Below are 19,008 nucleotides of genomic sequence, written 5' to 3' on the forward strand. Positions count from 1 at the left end.
AAAGGACATGGCCACCAGCCCTGTTTATCCTGCCCGCAATCCCCTCCACCATTTTCTCCACATTTACCACAAGATCCTTTACACATAACCCCTCCGGGATATCCACATACACTGCCTGAAGGGGATTCATTTATTTTATTTGAAAGGTTTTCTATAGCGCGAACAAGACCCATGAGGGTATCTGAGCGCTTTACAGGTGAGTGAAAAAGAGAGGAGACCTAGCAATCAAACAGTGTGGTAAGGAGTGCAAGGGCAGAAAAACCACTATATTGGCATGTAATACATAAATATAAACAGTTTAGGGTATGGAGAATAAAAGAACAAAAACTAAGCAAGTTACAATGACCTGAACGATTAGTTGTGGGAGGGGGAGGGACGACTGAGCATAAAAAGAGTACAAAAGTGCATCAAATCAATACAAGTTCAATAAAAGTAAATATCGGTACAAACCAGGGAGGGACAAAGTCTTTGAAGTGCTTAATAAGGCATGGGAATTTAAGGCAAACATTTGTTCATCAGAAGAGCTTTAACTTCCTTTTTGTAGTTAATAGTAGAAGGGACCGTCCTGATTTCCGGAGGCAGGGAGTTCCAAATTCTCGGGCAATACCTGAGAAGGCTTGATCATGAATTTTTGATTTACGGAATTTGATGCTTCAGCAGAAGGGTGCTAGTACTTCTGGAGGACTTGGAGCCCCTCTATAGAACGAGTTTTTGTGCAAGGTATATAGTAGGGTGTTGTAGTGTAAGGCTTTGAGTCATGCAAGCTATTTTTTTTATTTTTTGGTTTTATCCTTCCTTTGTAAGAGAGACCATTTAAGATTTTAAGCGCCGGTGTAATATGGTATCTTTTTGAACCAGTGATGAGTCTGGCAGCAGAATTTGAAAGGCCCGAGTGGTAACAGCTTTGATCTCTGGAGTCCACAGAGGTTTGCGCTACCGTAGTCCAACTTTGAGATCACCAGAGATTGTACCGCGGATTTGAAGTAATTGGTGGGCAGAAAAGGTTTAATTTTCCTTAGGATGCTAATTGGGAAATTAGCTCCATTGGTGAGGGTGGCAATATGTTTCTGCATGTTCAGACTCTTGTCTAGCATTATGCCCAAGGAACTCGTGGAGTCAATGATGTGAGGTATGCAGTGAAGAGCTGTTGGCTGATTCATCCATTCATAGATGACCGGGGAGTTGTTGGGTGGGGCTATTAACAGTAATTCAGTTTTCAGAGCTTTACGTTTGAGATGGTTTAGAGTTAACCAGTTTTGGGCTTTCAGTAGGGTAGAGTTGAGGGCATTGACCTCATCAGGTGAGGAGACTTTCAGGTACAGTTGGGTATCGCCAGCATACATATGATAGTGGATATTGGATACTTCTAAGATTTCAGTTAGAGGCTCCATGAACAAGTTGGAGAGGGTGTGGACCCTTGCGGAATCCCGAGGTGGACTGAGAAGGGTAAGAAAGATTGGTTCACCTTTAATCTTTGAGTTCTATTGTGGAGAAAGGATGTGAACCAATTAAGGACGTGCCCTTAAAACCCCATCCTATGTTCCAGTAGGTCGAGTAAGCAGTCATGTTGTACTGTGTCAAAAGCTAACGATGGGTGGAGGAGGATTAGAAGGCAGGAGTCGTTCTGATCCAGCATTTTGAGAGCATCATCAACAATGTCAGTGGTGGCGGATTCTGTACTATGACCATGACGGAACCCAGATTGGAATTGGTCTAGAAGTTGGAAGCGATCTATGGTATTGAAAGCTGAAGGTGGACACATTTCTCAAATAACTTGGCCAAGGTCTAAATGTTGCAGATAGGGCAGAAATTGTTAAGATCGGCTTGATCTGCCGATGGTTCTTTAAGAATGGGGGTAACCTGTCAAGCTTTAAGACAGTCTTGAATAGAGCCTTGAATCAGTGAGGCAGTGACCATTTTGGCCCAAAGCTGGAGTAGGGATACATTTATCTCCTTGAAGAAATTCGATGGAAGACGGTAATTTAATTGATTGGATTGTTTCAGTGTTGTGAGCGTTTGGAGAATGATATCGTCCAAGATTTCGAAAGCGCTTCAAGATGCGTTCTTGGGTAAGAGCTGGAGCGAGAGATGGTGCTAGACATTGAGGGGGGGTATGAACTGATAGGAGGAGAGATAGGCAAGAACTCCAAAGCAGACTGCAGCTCAAGTTCCTTCTTGGATGTCTTTCCGATGAAGAGGAGAAATCTTCACAATTCGGCAAGGACGTGCTCAGATCGGGGGAAATGTTGATATTGCTGTTCGATTGGGATTTAACAATTTCAAATAGGTTTTTTTTTTTTTTTTTTTTGCTAGGTTTTCTTGGTTTGTGAAAAAGTTAGATTTGCATAGCCTTATGTGTTTGTTATAGAGGTTCCTAAGTGATCTAAGATGTTTGAGGTGAGCAAGGGATGGGAATTATCTCCACAGTCTATCCGCTTGTCTCCGGTTCCTTCTCTCAGCGTTTAGACTGCTGTTATACCAGGGCTTGGAGACTTTGGAAGGTATTCTTTTTAGCTCTAAAGGGGCTACTGAGTCTAGAATGGTTGTCATGGAACCATTGTAGTGGTCAGTGAGATCGTGGACGTCGGTCATAGGATCGGGTGGGTAGTATGTTATTGAGTTTTCAAGGCCTCAAGGTTAATTTTTCTCAGTTATCTTTGCCAATGCTTGGTTTTTTTGGTTGCGTTATGCTTGTGCTGACTTAATTTGAGATGAGGAAGGTGCAGTGGTTTATAGTCCATTCACAAGGGACGATGGAGTCAAGTTGGATGGATTTCGTGTTGCCAATTATTAGATCTAGGGTAGCTCCTTTGACATGCGTTGGGCTGTCCAATATCTGGGTTAGATCGAATTTGGTCAGGAAAGATTTGAGACTATCTACAGAAAGGTCATTAAGGTAATTCCAGTGGATGTTAAAATCTCCAAGAAAGATCTTGTGCCATGATTTGCTTTGTTGGAGATAATTTCCATAATCAGTTCAATAAAGGAAATATTGTCACTGGGGGGAAGATAGAACAAATGGAATTGCCAGACTTGTCTGGTTTTGCTCACTGCGTCGATGCATAGGTATTCGTACGCAGGAGGAGCAGCAGAACAGAGTTGTGTAACCACCAGATTGCTGTGATAGATGCAAGCAATACCGCCCGCAAGATCTGTCTAGCTTAATAATGTCATAGTTAGGCGGGACAAGTAGCTCAAGGATAGGAGGAGAGGAGACATTTAGCCAGGCTTCATTCAACATTAAGAGATCAGGCTCTTGGCCAAGAATGAGGGCAGCGATCTGTTTAGGAGGATGCATTTGTGCTTTGGATTGGTGTTGACCGGGGATTTGTGGGAGGTGGAGACTAGTGTTAGGTTATTGTTAAGGCTCTGGGATTAGTCATGGGTTCTCTGTGCAGGTCAGCTTTAATGACCTCGATGTGACCGTGATGGGGAGTATTGTCGAATGTTGAGTCGTAGGAGCGAGAGAATATCCATGTCAGTCACAGGATGTGTTGCTGTAATGGGTTTGGAAGGGGTCATTTGGGAGGGGGAAGATTTCCATTTGAGGTTGGGGGGGGGGTTGAGATTTGTAGAGCTTTTTGAGGGGTGACTTGCTGGAGGCTTAAGTTCGAGGTATGTGGGAAAGGCGTAGTTATGAATGTTTGAGTCAAGAATTGCATAGACGCCCCTTTTTCGCCAGTCCCGAGGTGAGTAGTAGAATGCTTTTAATGTCGGACTTGAGTTGTAGGATGGCCAGGGAGATCTCCAACTTGGAACAGAGAGAGTAGGTGTGAGGATCAAAAACTTGAGGCAGGAAGTTGTGTGGGAGGGGGGTGTTCAAAGGGATAGTCACTGGAAGAGGTTGGCCAGTGAGAGCCATCTGAAGTGAGGGAGGGTTATGGGAGGAGCGTGTTTTGACTGGCAATAAAAGAGGGCACATTAAGTGGCTATATGTGGACACTGGCAAGTGGGGGGGGGGGGGGGTCAGACTACTATCTGGGGTTGGAAGTTCTGTACCGGACTGTGAGGAAGATGAGCCTTTGATTATGGTTTTGGGCCTGTTGCTAGAGTTGTGGTAGCTCATGGGTAAGGAAGGGGCAAATGAGATTGTCAGTTGTGTGTCTCAGGGCTAACTACTCTGGGAGGGCAGTGGGAGTGAGGGCAGGTTTGGCGCATGCTAGGGGGCTGGCTGCTCAGACCCCGTAGAAGGAGATGATGGGTTGGTGTCAGGTAAGCAGATATCATTAGAGGAGTGGGGGTGGAGGGAAGGGACAGGAAGGCCATCTTGGTTGGGGACGGATGTGGGGTGAGGGACCAAGGATCGGCAGGAGGGCTAAGATGGTTTCGGGTGGGGGCGGATTACGGTTTTACGTTGATGATGATGATGATGATGATGATTGGAGGGGGGCAGAGAACAGGTCAATGTTGCGAGTAGAGGATTGAATAAGGCTAGTTCCATTATTGTAGAGGGAGCTAATATTATAAGCTGGTGAGTGGGCAACCATGATTCTTAGACCGTGGGAAGTTTTTTTGGATGTGGGGATTGTGAGTAGTGAGTATAAAGCGCTTCTCCATAGTGCGCACCTTTGGGTATAGAAGATAAGATCAGATTAAAGCTCCTCTTATGCAGAAAAAAGGATCCGAGATCAAGGTTTCTGGGTGTGATTTAAGGAGTCGCTGTTAAGTTTTTTTTTTTTTGCTGGGTTGTAAGACCAGTTGGGGAGGGGCTATATGATTTTATACGCGTTAAGGTCTGTAGGCTCCAGGTGCGAGAGTGAGGCTGTGGATAAATTGGTATCCATATTGAGCTTAGTGGAGCTGGAGGGAGATGGAAATAAGTGTGATGCAAGTAACTTGAGAATACTGTCCTAGGAAAGGGGTTACAGAAATGCAGAGTGCAAGAAGATGGTCCCAGAGGCGCTGGGAAGGTAACAGGCGAGGTATGACCCTAGGAAACTAGGGATAGGATGAGAAGAGGCATCATTGATGAAGATGCTAATTTGCCTGTATACCCAAGGAGTTACTACACCATTGACCTTCCGTTGGGTACTGACCAAGACCTCTACACTGAAACCCCATCACCACTTGATGATGATGTAGCTTATCGGGAACTTATTGCTAGAGCAGCAATATACATAAGGAGTCCTTAGAGGAAGACTTTTTATTTGAAACTCTTAGGTCTACACACAGGTAAAGTCAAACGCTCCCTATGCTAAAGAGCTTTATGAGGCATTCAGATGACCTCTTCAAAGACCCTGTCAAGCATGTATTTTAACTCCCAGAGTTGATAAGAAATCTAAACCTTGTCCACCTGATCCTAGGTTAGTCAAAGGACAGCTAACACAATTCCTTAGTGGTGTCCAATGCTTGCAAAAGGGCTAATTGACAAACCTCTGTTGATGCACCTCACCCAGATAAAGAATCCAAGCTTCTAGATGCCTCGGGGGGGGGGGAAACAAGTGGCTGTTCAAGCTGCTAACAACTGGTGCATCGCAAACACACCGGGCCTACTAGCGAGGTACGACTTGGCACACTGTGATGAAATGGAGCAACTGCTCCAATATCTCCCAGACGAACACAAAAGCAAGTCACAAGAGTTAGTTCTGGAGGGCAAACTCCTTTCTAACTCCTCTATCAGATGTGCTCTAGATGCTGCTGAAACCGTTGCTATGGAGATAAATACCGATTCAGAGGGGGTGGTGATGGACAGAGTATCTGAATAAAGCAGAACACTCCTACCCAGTCAACAGATCAGGGCTTGATCCATCACCGTTTTTTAGCTCACTGCACCATCCCAGATCAGAACCTGGCTACATGCAAATTAGTCTGTCCCTGGCCCAGTGCATCATGGGAACAGGGCAGACCAAACTACCAAGCCAATTCTTTTACTGGAAAGGAAACCAGCTTCCGGGGACCGGTTTCTGGCATTACAGCCGTCTTCGGCCCGGCTTGCTTGAATCCTGATGGTGCAGTGAGCAAGGGACTCATGTCTGAGCATACCCTTCCACGCTTATGGTGGACAAAACGATTCAGAAAAGGGGGTGGTAAATACCAGCATTCTTTTGAGAAGGCCTGCATGGCTTAGGATTTTGGGTTTTAAAGTACTGCAATCCTTTTTAAACACCTCTTTGGACAAGCAACACCGGTTTGGTCCTGAAGTCGATCAGGATTTATAAAAAAATGAACAACCATTGGCATAGCCAACAGGTCTCGCCTTTGGGACCTTATGTGTTTAGCCAGAACTTTTTGCTATGTTGTAGAGCCGGGGTCTCCAACTGGTCGATCGCGAGCTACCGGTAGCTCGCGGAGAGTAGCTCGTGTAGCCCTTCAGTAGTATTTGGTGGTATTTTGGGCTATTAGGCTTTCCGGCTCCATTTGCCCGCCCTTGCCCAAACCATCCGCTCTGATTGGAGCCACGCTGGGGTGGGGGCGGGCGAAGAGGATGACGCTGCTCTTCTGGAGCTGCAGACTCCTCATGAGTCTGATTCTTGTGACATCATCGTCTGGTGCCAGCGCGGAGCAGTGGGAGACGTGACTACCACCGCAGGTAAGTTCAATGGTGGAATTACGGATCCCGTGGGAGGGATGGCTGACAATGCGTCAGAGCGCCAGTTAGGAAGGAAAAACGAGTGGAACGGAGGGCAGAAAGGCACAAAAAACAAGGGGAGACGAGTGGAACAGAGGGCTGACGAGCACAAACGAGTGGCACAGGGCAAAATACAGAATACAGAAATATAGGGGCAGCTAAGAACAGAAGGCAGAACGGGCAGAGGCACGGGGGTAGCGAGGGGTACAGAAGGAAAGACAGGACAGAGCACGGGGACAGCGAGGGGACAGAGGGAAGAAAAAGGGGCACGGACCACGTACAGGCAGCGGGGGAAGACAGAAAACAGCAGTCAGACACAACAATGATGATACAGGCAATACAATAAAAGCAATAAAATGTTGAGTCACATGTGTTTAGGTTACCGCTACTTGGCAGGCAGGTAAAAATAGATACAGCCAGGATCAGCAGTAGGATTTTCGTGCTGCTGTCTGATTGCTCACTTTCCACAAGCCCTTGGGTACCACTACCTCTTACAACTCTACAGTTATCTGTATCCAGTAGTCCAGGCCAAGCTCATGATGAGGCGGGGGGAGTAGAGGGGTATGGGGGGCATGGGATTGAGGGGGCATGACTGTGAAGTCATGGTTCAGGGCCACTGGTATTATGTGGCACTGGGGGACCAAATTATGCAGCAAGTTTGACAAAATCATGCAGCAAAAAAGACAAATTATATGGTGTATTGCAGCTAATTTTTTGATAGTACTACTTTATTGTTTTATAATTAGTACTCGTTAGCAGTGTCTCTGAAATTTTGGACCTATTAATTGAAATGTCTTGAAGCGTCACAAATCCAAGGTCATTCTTTTTGGTGTTCTAGGGAACTCTTAAGTCAGGCCTGTCTTGCGGAAAAATGCACGAGTTGCTTCTGGTTCAGTAGCGCAAAACGATTTTCACTGGCCAGAAGTCTGACTACACAAAAGGTTGGAGACCCCTGTTGTAGAGCATTGTGGCTGCTGTGCATCATGTTGAAAAGTTATAATCAAGTGTTAAGCATTTTTGTTACCTCCGAGGGGGCGCTGTGATCTCACCGAGGGCAGCCTGTTGGGCTGTGCTCTACACAGGGAGGATAGCTGTGGTGGGCCTTAGAGGGGAGGGGGCACTGTGATCTCACTGAGGGGAGCTATGGGGCTGTGCTCACTGGACTGAGGGGAGCTGTGGTGAGCTGGCTGAAGGAGCCAGCGAGGGTGCTGTGGGGCTGTGCTCACTGCATTGAGGGGAGCTGTGATGAGCAGGCAGAGGAGAGCCGGAGTGTCTCTGAGGGGAGGGGGCGCTTTGATCTGACCGAGGGGAGATTGTGCTCTCCAGAGCTTTGGTGAGCCTGAGGGGTGAGGGGGCGCTGTGATCTCACTGAGGGGAGCTATGGTGCTGTGCTCACCAGACTGAGGTGAGCTGTGGTGAGCCGGCTGAGGGAGCCTATGTGTCTGAGGGGAGGGGGCCGCTGTGATCTCACTGAGGGGAGGCTGTGAGGATGGCCACCTGTCCGACCGGACTCTTGGGCCACTACTGGGCTCTGGTAGTTTAATCACGGTAATCCTGAACAATCTGGTGAGCTGACATGGGGAGGGAGGAATTAATTGGTGAAACCTGTGCTGGGTTCATGTAGTGAATTTTTAAGAAACTCCCTGAAGGAACCTCCAGAGCTGCTCCTTACTGAGCTCTGAACAGTGTGCCTAACACTTCTTCCGCCCTCACACTGAGGAGCGCCGTGTTCCGGACACGATAACCGCACCTCTGTTGTCACTACGTGCGACATGGAAACACTTGACAAGGGGGGCGTGGAGGAGGAGGAGGAGAGTGCTTGTCCCGAACTCCACAGCAAACACGGCATGGAAAGTGGCATCAGGAGAAGCTGACACAGAGCAGTGGCTGAGGGCCGCCCAGGAAGTGAGAAAAGCAGTTATTGCAAGAATCAAATTGCGGAGAAAGGTGGCAGCACACATGCTGGCTGCCCATAATGTGGGCGTGAGAGGGGAAGGTCGGTGTCTCTAACCCAGTGAGGCTGCAACAGAGAAAGGAGCTATGAGGGACGCAGCCGCTCAGAAAGGTGAAGTAGTCGTTTATCGGGAGGAAGAGCAGTGCAAAATACTCCACAGCGAAGCCTTCGAGGTAGGAAGGTAGGGAGATGGAGGGGTGGTCGGTGAAAGGGAGCCTGAATAAAAGATAGATGCACACGGAGGAGCACAGTGAGATCCACGTAGGAGCACAGTGAGAGATCCACGTAAAGACTAGCAGAGAGCACCCTCGGGGAAAGTAAAAAGCAATGGTGAGCCCATAAAATGTAAGGTGAAGAAAGGGAGAACAAACGAGCCGCCTTGCGCTGAACGGAGGCAGCAGGGGGAGGAGGGGGCCTGCACCTGATTCCCTTGCGGGAGCGAGCAGGAACCATCTGTTAATGGTTTCAAAGCTCGCTCCCACAAGGGAATCGCCAAACGTGCACACGTTGCTATTCAAAGCAATGCATTCACTTTTTTTGGCAGAAAAAGGGAATCTATTGCTAAAGGTCTTCTATGCAGCGCATGGTGACCTTCCATTCTTTTAACAATAGGGATCACCACAAATTGATCTGTTTGCCACATGGGACTACGTGAATTGCCTAAACTTTGCCTCCATGTTCCCACACCCTTGCTCCAAAAGCAATTTCCTGTGGATCTATTGGTCAAAGAGATTTGCTTACACTCCTGCCCAGTCCTTCTGTTTCTGATTTGAAAGCTTCAAACCTCGCTCGCTCACACAGATTTTGGTAGCTCCCACATGGGCCCGTCAAACATGGTACACCACACTTTTGAAACTCAGTAGTTCTGCATCAAAAACTGTACCTCAATTCCAGCCTTACTCAGAACCATGAGACGCCCAAACCCCAAGGAGCTCAACGTAGCGATTTGGCTCCTGAAGCCGTAGAGTTTGGATACTTAAATCTGCCTCCAGACTGTATGACTATTCTAAAAGAAGCAAGAAAGCCCACTAGGAGCTGGTTATGCAGCAAAATGGAAACAAAGTTATCTATTGGTGTATAATAATAATAATATTTAAGTTATTTAAAACCATAACTAGGTCATAGTACAAATATGATACCCTATAAAATGATTAACCACATGCGTGCGGGGGTTATTTTTGCGCTATGCGGCTTTTTTCCAAAAGCCGCGTTACATGACTAGCTCAGCTCGTCATCAGCATCGAAGGGGTTAAAAGGTCTTTTTAAAAAAAAAGAATAAACATGTTAATTGTTCAGTCCTAATAACCAGAAACTATCCTTCTCATGATGCCAATTTAAAGTATGTTCATAATTCTGCCACATTATGTTGTAATCATATTGCACGTAGCGATATATAAATATTTTAACGTTTTGTTATACAGTTGCAATAAGGTTCTAAACATTATTGTTTTGGGAGTGCCACATAGTTTTTCTCATAAAACAATAGGAATGTCATCATTTTACAGGTCAGCTGAGGGTCTGTAGTGCCAAGTCCTCTAATTGCAGATCTACAAGTTCGAATTCCTGCATTTTGTTTTTAGGCTGGGGCAGACACATATTAGATGGATAATATCTTGCCAGGCTTCACCACATAAGCCACAAGATTTGACGCCAGTATACTTCCATGATGGTTGTTCTGCCAAGCTTGGTAAAACCCCAAATCTAATTGCCATTAGTTTACGTTTCATGTGGGGCGAGTATGTTGCGCCGAGATATTCTGCCGGTCGGAGTGATGTATAGGACTGCAGAACCATCCAGCTGTGAGATCTTTTTGCTAAAGTACATTCATCTTCCAATAATGATTGTAACTTTGCTGCTTTGTTTGTTAAGCTACGAAAGATTTGGAAGGAAGGGTTCCTCGTCCATAGATCAATCGTCTCGGTATCCTTCAAAGCCTCTCAAGAATTTGCCATAGCTTGAGTTTGGATCGTCCTGGGCTTGCCACAGAGCGTCGTTCAGTATGTTTGATCGATTCTGTCACAATTTGTACCAAGTTTTGATCACAGCATATTTTCTCACAATTTCCTGCTTTACAAGACCGAATTCCAGTCAGACCTGTGACTGAGCTGCTGACTGTGGTAGAATGAAGACTTTTTTGTAGGCATTTGTTTGTTAAGAGTCTAGGATTTTTCCATCTTTACCATTCAACACTATGCTTGCATAGGTTAATGCAGGTAGTAGCTTCGCGGCCATCACAGAAATTAGTGGCGTAAATTAAGGACCATGTAGCTTTTTGCGATAGCACAACAAGCAAAAACAATTAAATTTCTTTTTTTTTTTTCAAGGTATTGTTTCTGAAATTGAATGTACAGTCTTTTGTCTATGTATACCCCAAGTACTTGTAGGTACTTACTCTTCCGAGGCGCGTCCCTCCCATTTTGAATAGATACTGATAGCGTATGCAGTTCGTGAGTGACCTATCTAATCTGGAACCGAACAACCCCACCAACTATCTACCCATTTCCCTGTTGCCTTGGCTTAGTAAAATCCTGCCAACACAGTGTCAACAGAGTTCCTGGAAGCCAACAATCTCTTATACTCCACTCAGACGGGGTTCCTCCCCCTACATGGGACTGAAACCGCCTTGATCGTTGTGATGGAGGAGGCCAGGAGAATTATAGATCAGGGAGGCTCTGCAGCCATCATCCTCCTCGACCTAAGTGCCGCCTTCGACACTGTGAGCCATAACATCCTACTGCACCGACTTAGCAGTAAGGGAATATCAGGGACCGCAATCACCTGGCTCAGGTCCTTCCTCTCCAATCGCTCCTTCCAGGTTTTTGAGGGTGACTTTATCTCCCCTAGCAAGCCCCTTGACTGCGGGGTGCCGCAGGGCTCCTTCCTGAGCCCTACATTATTTAATCTATACATGAGCCCCCTAGCCAAGATCGTCCGCCCTCTTGGAATGAAAATTGTCACTTATGCGGACGACACTCAGCTAGTGGTGGCTCTCAACCCCCCTCAAGCCACACCCAACTGTCTCAAAAACTGCCTGTAAGCAGTCGCTGAGTGGATGACCTCTTCCTGCCCCAAAATGAATGGGGACAAAACGGAGCTCATGCTCCATGGTAGTCCCATTTATAGCACTATCAACCCATTCTGTCCCCCCTGCCTCTGACCTGCCCCTGTGCCTAAGACACGATCAAAAGCCTGGGCATCTGGCTGGACAAATCCCTTAATTTCAACTACTACGCAGCCAAACTCTCAGCCATTTGCTTTGGGCTGCTAAGGCTTTTGCAAAAAATTCTTCCTCTACTGCCTTTTCATGCTAGACAGATAGTGGTCCAGGGTCTGAACCTCTCGTCTGGACTTCAGGAATGCCCTCTACCTAGGCTCACCCCAGACGACCTAAAGCAAGCTCCAGATCATCCAAAACTGTGAAGCCAGAATCCTTATCCAGATCCCCCGCCGAGTCCTGGTTAAACCCAGACTGAAGGACCTCCACTGGCTACCAGTGAGGGAAAGGGTCGAATTTAAAGCAATGTTCATTGCTTACCGAGCCTTCTGGAGAACAGGCGCTACCATTAATCAATCTCTGATAAAAGCCTATCACCCAAACAGACAGCTCAGATCCGGATCCTCTTTTCTGCCCGTAACACCGAGGTTCAAGAGCAAGATGTGGAGGCCGCTCGTTCTCCCTCAACTCGACCAGGCTCTGGAACTCCCTCCCCATCCAACTCAGATCAGAGCCTAAACTACTCACCTTCCGTAAACTCCTAAAAACCCTGCTTTTTAACAAACCAGAATAGCCTGAATCGTTGTGTACTAAGCATGATGTCTGCAGCGCTAGGACTCCTGAGGGTAACTATTGCTCTATATAAATGCTCTTTTCATTTGATTTCATAGTTTTTGTTTTGGTATCGTTAATCTCCAGTGCGTTGGTGTTGGCAAACATCAGGAGTTCATTAAGTGCTCTTTGTAGACCTACTCTGGTCAGGTTGAACAAAAGTATATCATCTGCCTAAGAGATGTGTTATGGGCAATGTTCCCAGACGGGGTGGATGTGTGTTTGCTAGATCTAATCTGGGTTAGAGGTCTGCCATAAAAAGGTTGAATAAATGGGGGGCTAATACACAGCCTTGTTTTAATCCAATCTCAGTTTGTATCTTTTTCGATAATTTAGTACCATTTGCCATGTTCACACGAACCCACGTGTGCGTGTACAGTTGTATAATGGGACGTAATATTATTTCCGGGAGACCCAGATTCTGTAGTTTGGTCCATAGTAGCCCGCGATTCACTCGATCAAATGCAGACTTGAAATCTATAAAACACAATTGTAGTGGTCTTTGCTGACGTTCGCACTTATCAGCTATTGTGGCAAGGGCTAAAATATTTGTTGTGGTGCTGCATACTTTACGGAATCCGGTTTGGTTTAACGGAATCAGCCAGTTTACATTTGACCACTCTACCAGATCCTCCAGGATTGAGGCGAAGTATTGTGCTTCCACATGCATGAGTGCAATTAACCGATAATTTGCCACATCTGCCCTGTCACCCCCCCTTAAGGATCGGATTAAAAATGGACCCCTTCCAGCTTGTGGGGAGGGTATTTGTTAACCCCTTCGATGCTCATGACTATCTCAGCTCGTCATGAGGCACAGTGGAGCTGTGCTGATGACGAGCTGAGCTCGTCATGAACAATGGGCTTTCAAACAATTCAACACTGGAGGAAAATATCAATAGCAGCGAAGGTGTTAAACTGATTTCATTGTAAAGACCTGAGAGCGATTTTGCCCAATAGTCTGGATCAGCCCTGAAAATGGCCTGGGGGATGCCATTTGGGCCTGGGGCCCCATCATTGCGACCCTTTTTTTATTATTCTGGCAATATTTCCTACTGTGTGGCATTGACTTTCCAGGGCTATGATGGTCCTGGGATCTTGCGATCCAGGGTGATTCTTCCCTGTGAGCTCTGGGATTGGAATATCTCTGTTCACATGTTTCGTGGATGATATGTGATATGTTATGTTATAACCAATTTATAAAGCGCACTTAGACCAAGGTTTCATGGCGCTGTTTTGAGCAATTGTGAGTTAACTGTTCTGACGTGACTTCTGAAGGGATGGTTACTCATGTGCCTATATGAACAGCCATGTCTTAAGTTGCTTTCTGAACCGAAGTAGATCGGGGCAAGAACGGATTTCCCATGGAAGTGAGTTCCATAGTTGTGGTGCCAAATGTCCAAAGCGACACCCACCATGTCGTTTGCGTTTGAATTCTGTGCTCACCAGCAGATTCTGATGTTTGGAACGGAGATCCCGGGATGGAACATACCTCAGTATCAGATTGTTAATAAAAACTGGGCTATAACAATTTAGAGATTTAAATGTGAGGCAGGCAGTTTTAAAGGTGGCCCGCTGAAGCAGTGGGAGCCAATGGAGTTTTTTTAGCAGAGCTCTGGCCGATTGCCACTTAGGCTGCTGATAAATAAATCTTGCTGCCTGGTTCTGTACAAGCTGGAGCCTCTTGATCTGATAGGAGGGGAGGCCTAGATAGATTGAATTTGCATAGTCTAGGTGGGATAAGACTAGGCCAATCACAACTTGTATCAGTGCTGCCTGGGAGAGTAGGTGGTGTATCTTTTGGATCTTCCGAAGCTGGAAAAAGCATTTAGATACAACCGAGCCCACTTGAGTGTTTAGGGACAGATCTTTGTCAATAGTCACCCCTATGCTTTTTACAGAAGAGGAGGGTTTAGGGAACGTCCCTAGTTCTGCTGGCCAATAGTGAGGCCCCCAGGAGATAAAACTATCTCCTATCAGCAGTACCTCGGTCTTTCCGGGGTTCAATTTTAGGTGGTTGTGATCCATCCAGTTGCGGATAAACACCAAGGTGTCCTGAAAGTTGGAGATTGATTCAGTGGAGTTGTCTATCGTAAAGGAAAGCTGCAGATCGTCTGCGTAGTTGAAGGTCGTTACTTTCCTCTGTTTTAAGGCTTTAATTAGGGGGAGTAAATAGATGTTAAACAAATGTGGGGATAGGGAGGAGCCCTGGGGAACCCCACATGTAATATTCAGCCCAGGCGCTGTGAAATTTGCCAGGCGAACAGCCTGTGTACGATCCTCCAAGAATGAGGTGATCCAACTTAGGGCCCTACCCTGGATGCCTGCGCGCTCGACACAGTCCAACAAGATCTTATGGTCCACCGTGTCGAACGTGGCAGACAGATCAAGGAGAACCAGAGCCTGGGGGGTACCGGTGTCAGCCTCCCTGCGGAGCTCGTCCAGGACTGCCAAGATGACCATCTCAGTTGAATGCCCTGGGCGAAAGCCAGCTTGATGAGGGTCTAGATGTTCGGTTTGTTCTATAAAGGCCGACAAAGATTTTGCAACATGTGCCTCCAAAATCTTAGCTAAGTAGGGAAGCAAAGAGATGGGGCGATAGTTAGATGGCTCTAATAAATCGGCGCCAACCTTTTTTATCAGGGGGACCACAGTGGCACCTTTAAATGATTTTGGGACACAGCCTTGAGTAATTGATGAATTTAAAAGGGATAGAGCAGGTTGAGGAATGGTGGAAAAAACTTCTCTCATAATATGTGGGGGGCAGCAATCCCGGGGGGATCCAGATTTGACCTTGGACATCAAGGAGATGAGTGAATCTGCATTGATAGTGGGGAAACAGTCCATTGTATGGGTATTCCTGACAGTCAGGGGGGATCACAGCTGACGGTGAACACTTGATGCTGGCTTTAATAGCTGTGATTTTTTTCTAGGAAGAATGTGTTAAGTTTATCCGGTTAATTTTGATCTTTTATGGGGGGGCAAAGTGATCGCTTGCTGTTTTTAACCAGTCATTGATCTGTATGTCAAGGAGATTCACATTCTTCTTCAAATGTTTTATTTAGATGGACTGCCCATGCATTCTCTGATACCGAGGCGTTGTTGATCACTTTTTTTGATCTTATTGTCTGTTAAAATAGTTCCCAGAAGAGCCTGTTTACTTGTTTGGTACTAAAAAGTAGTTTCCTGCAGAGGGTCTCCTGTTGCGCTTTCTGATCCTTCCAAATTTGAATTTTATACTGCTTCTTGATGATCTTTATTTCCCGCCATGTGATAACAGAAGCATCCAGAGGATTCATTTTGTTTTCACAATAGATAGTAATAACAAAATGAATCCTCTGGATGCTTCAGTTCAAAATATTGTTTGTTACCTTCAACACCTACAGCAAACTAATCTAGCCTACACATCTATTTAATTGCATCTTGCAGCAGTGGTGGCATATTTTCAAAACAGACAGCATTTATTTATGTTCAAACTCCTATGATTAAAGCCTTTATGGAAGGCTTAAAAAGAGTAATAACATACTGGTGCCGGGGGTATTCTGGATGGTATCAACATTTTACTTACAAGACTCATGGGTCCACCCTTCGAACCATTACACAATTGTCCTTTACAGTTCCTTTCGTGGAAGGTTTGCGTTCCTCATTGCAATCGCTTCATTATGGAGTTTGTGAGCTTCAGGCATTCACCTTATAAGAACTCTTCTTTCAGCTTCATAAAGATAGGGTAGTTCTTCGTACCAACCCAAAATTCGTCCCTAAAGTAGTTTCTGCTTTTCATCTTAACCAATCATGCGTTACCGGTGTTCTTTCCTCAACTTGATTCTGTTGCAGAACGAGCACTTCACCCACTTGATGACAGAAGAGCGTTATTGTATTCTATTGAAAGGACCACTTTTTCTGAAAACAAAGCAACTGTTTGTTGCTTTTGCGCCACCTCACTAGGGCAATCTTATCTCCAAATATGGCATTTCAAGATGGGTTGTTAAATGCATTCAATCTTGCTATGTAAAAGCTAAAATAACTTTATACCCCCTAGAGCGCATTCCACTCGCAAAAAAGGGGGATCTACTGGTTTTTTTAGGTAACATTCTTATAGCTGACATCTGTAAGGCAGCAACATGGTCTAAACCACACACATTAAACACTATTGTGTGGATGTATTAGCATGCCAACAAGCCAATGTAGGGCAGGAAGTGCTAAAGCCACTCTTTCAGACCACTGCAACATCTACTGGTTAGCCACCGCTTTGAGAGAATACTGCTATATATTCTATGCAAAGCATGTGTCTACAGCACACATGCTTTGAACGTATTGTTACCCAGTAAGCATCTGTTCTTGGCATGTAGAGCTGTAGATTCACATGCACCCTCCCCGTACACCTGTAGTTGCGGTTCTCTTTTATTACATTGCATATTCATGGACATCTCTTTACTACACCCACTCCATTCTCACCCTCTTGCGTGACAATCTAACAATGAAGTCGATGCCCATGCACATTATCACCAAAAGGAGGATTCACCTTACCTTGTGACTGGAAAGACGTCATCAAAGAAAAACAACTTGCAAACATCCTGACCAAACACTATATGAAAGGAGTATGCAAAGCATGTGAATCTACAGCTTTACTTGTCAAGAACTGATGCTTACTGGGTACGTAACATAATCCTTACCTATCCTGTTGGCGTCCTCCATCTTTGACTGGTAAACAAAGGAAATGACTCCCCAACCCCCCCTCCCCCCCCCTTCCAGCCCCCCCCCCCCTGCTATTTCGCTGGCTTGCACATGTATGGTGCCGCAGGTGTACGAATGATCTAACAGTCATTGCTTGCTTTCCATCGCCAAAACCCCCTTCACCCTCTTGGGCGCCCAAAACCATCAACTCAAGCTACATCATCTTATGTAATGTGGGATACATACCAGTTCATCTGGGATGTATGCAAGTACTTTTGTACATGAATAATCGCATCACGTCACGGTGTTCATGCACCAAAATATGGTAGTCTGGCTGCCGCCAACATGTTTCTGTACCTCTCAGTGATAATATGCCAGGAGACATTCCGCCAATCCAACTCTGATCTAATCCCTTAAAAATCAGGCTGAAATTAAAATGTTAGGCTGATTTTATTCCCAGAGGTTAAGTACACTGGAATTGTATTATGAATGCTTTTCAAATATATTTTAGGCTCTGATTTTTGCATGCCTAAATGTGTATTGGACCATTAACTGGATTCTTCTATTTGAGCTGGTGACTTTCCCTGACATGTATGTTTTATGAATGCTTCTGTCTTTTTCTCTGTACAGGTCCAACAGTGGATGTTGCAGAAGAAGATGATCTAGAAGAAACAGTAACTAATGGATCATGAGGTGTTGAATCGTTTGTAAAGTGTACAGTACGGCAGTCAGAAGTGTTATTGTTTCCTTGTTTTGTAATGCCCTAAAGATGGTTTTGTTAACAGTGGATATTCTTTGTTTTAGAATTGAAACTGTGATGTAATTGTAAATGTTCATTTAATAAACTTCTTGTATTTTCCTTATTTTTGAGTCCGTTTAATGGTGAGCATTTTAGTTATATTACCAATTTAATCTAAACATTTTAGCATGGTATTATAAATGTGCCTGGACAGTAGACTGCTGCTGCTTTCTGTAACTCACAATGCCCTTGCTTTCTGTTTGAGAGGGTTACAACGTTCGCTATACCGGAGTAAAGTTTCTATATTTAAATTTTTCGTCTTTACTATAATGCTACTTCTACTGGGCTATCCTAATGGTTGTCCATTCATGATTTTCTTTGAACAAAATGGCTGCTAGGATTTTTGTGTCTGTTTACCGCTTTGCTGTTCACAAAGACAAATTGCAGATTTTCATATTATAAAACTCATATAATTATGGTTTTGAAACATGATTGTCTGTCTCCTCAATGAATGTGGTATATTCTGTGGAGGTCCAGTGGAACCCAAGAACTCTCCCTAAAGTATTTAGTCATAAAAATTGTTATTCATTTTCAACTAAGCGTTCAAGCTGAAGCTACCTGCAAAAGTGGATGCAGCTACTTCAAAGGGGTAGGCAAGTTATCATCTTTAAAAAGACTCATGGTGGAATACTACAGTGTCAAATAAAACTTGAGTCCAAAAAAGTTTAATTAAATTAAATAAAACCAAAAACATTTTACATATCAACAGAATGACATTTCAGTCCACTTAAAAAGATGAAATAAAAGCAGTGTGGGTCTTACGAACAAATGTTTGACAAAGTCCAACAATAATTCTAAAATCGCGGAGTCCTTCTGCTGCTTGATGATCATTTTAGGTAAGCTCCTCTAGCGCCTTATGTTATCACTCCTGTGTTTCTGAAACGGAGTGCAGAGGTGTACGTGCAAACTGTGCTATAAAATGCAAATTTGAAATTTAAAGTGAAGTGGTACAACTGGCTCAGTTTGTTTTTTTTTTTACTAAAATCCAAGTGACTGTTGACCCCTCAGCTTTTAGCAACATATTTTCTTTTAGCATTAATTTTATGAAAGATGCAGTCCCGGGGTGCGGGGCAGGGGGAGGTGAGTCTCCTTTCATGCAAAAGAATAATGTATGACGGCTGTAGGAAGCTGGCTCTGTATATACTATACCAAATTAAGGTATAGTTTGAACAAAGTCCAGTGGATCCCCA

At 45.0% G+C, this 19,008-nt stretch overlaps 1 protein-coding gene across 1 annotated transcript in view; it reads left to right on the forward strand.

The window, feature by feature from the left end:
• The window catches only part of SNRPA1 (small nuclear ribonucleoprotein polypeptide A'), a 107,358-nt gene extending 89,476 nt beyond the window's left edge, over positions 1 to 17,882 (forward strand). Inside the window, exon 10 of the mRNA XM_086958054.1 lies at positions 17,650 to 17,882. Within this exon, the coding sequence (XP_086814180.1) occupies positions 17,650 to 17,711 (62 nt within the window). The 3' untranslated portion in view covers positions 17,712 to 17,882. The remainder of the gene's footprint in view (positions 1 to 17,649) is intronic.
• The last annotated feature ends 1,126 nt before the right edge of the window (positions 17,883 to 19,008 follow it).

Source organism: Lissotriton vulgaris, chromosome 2_1, assembly GCF_964263255.1.
Source record: "Lissotriton vulgaris chromosome 2_1, aLisVul1.2, whole genome shotgun sequence".
NCBI lineage: Eukaryota > Metazoa > Chordata > Amphibia > Caudata > Salamandridae > Lissotriton > Lissotriton vulgaris.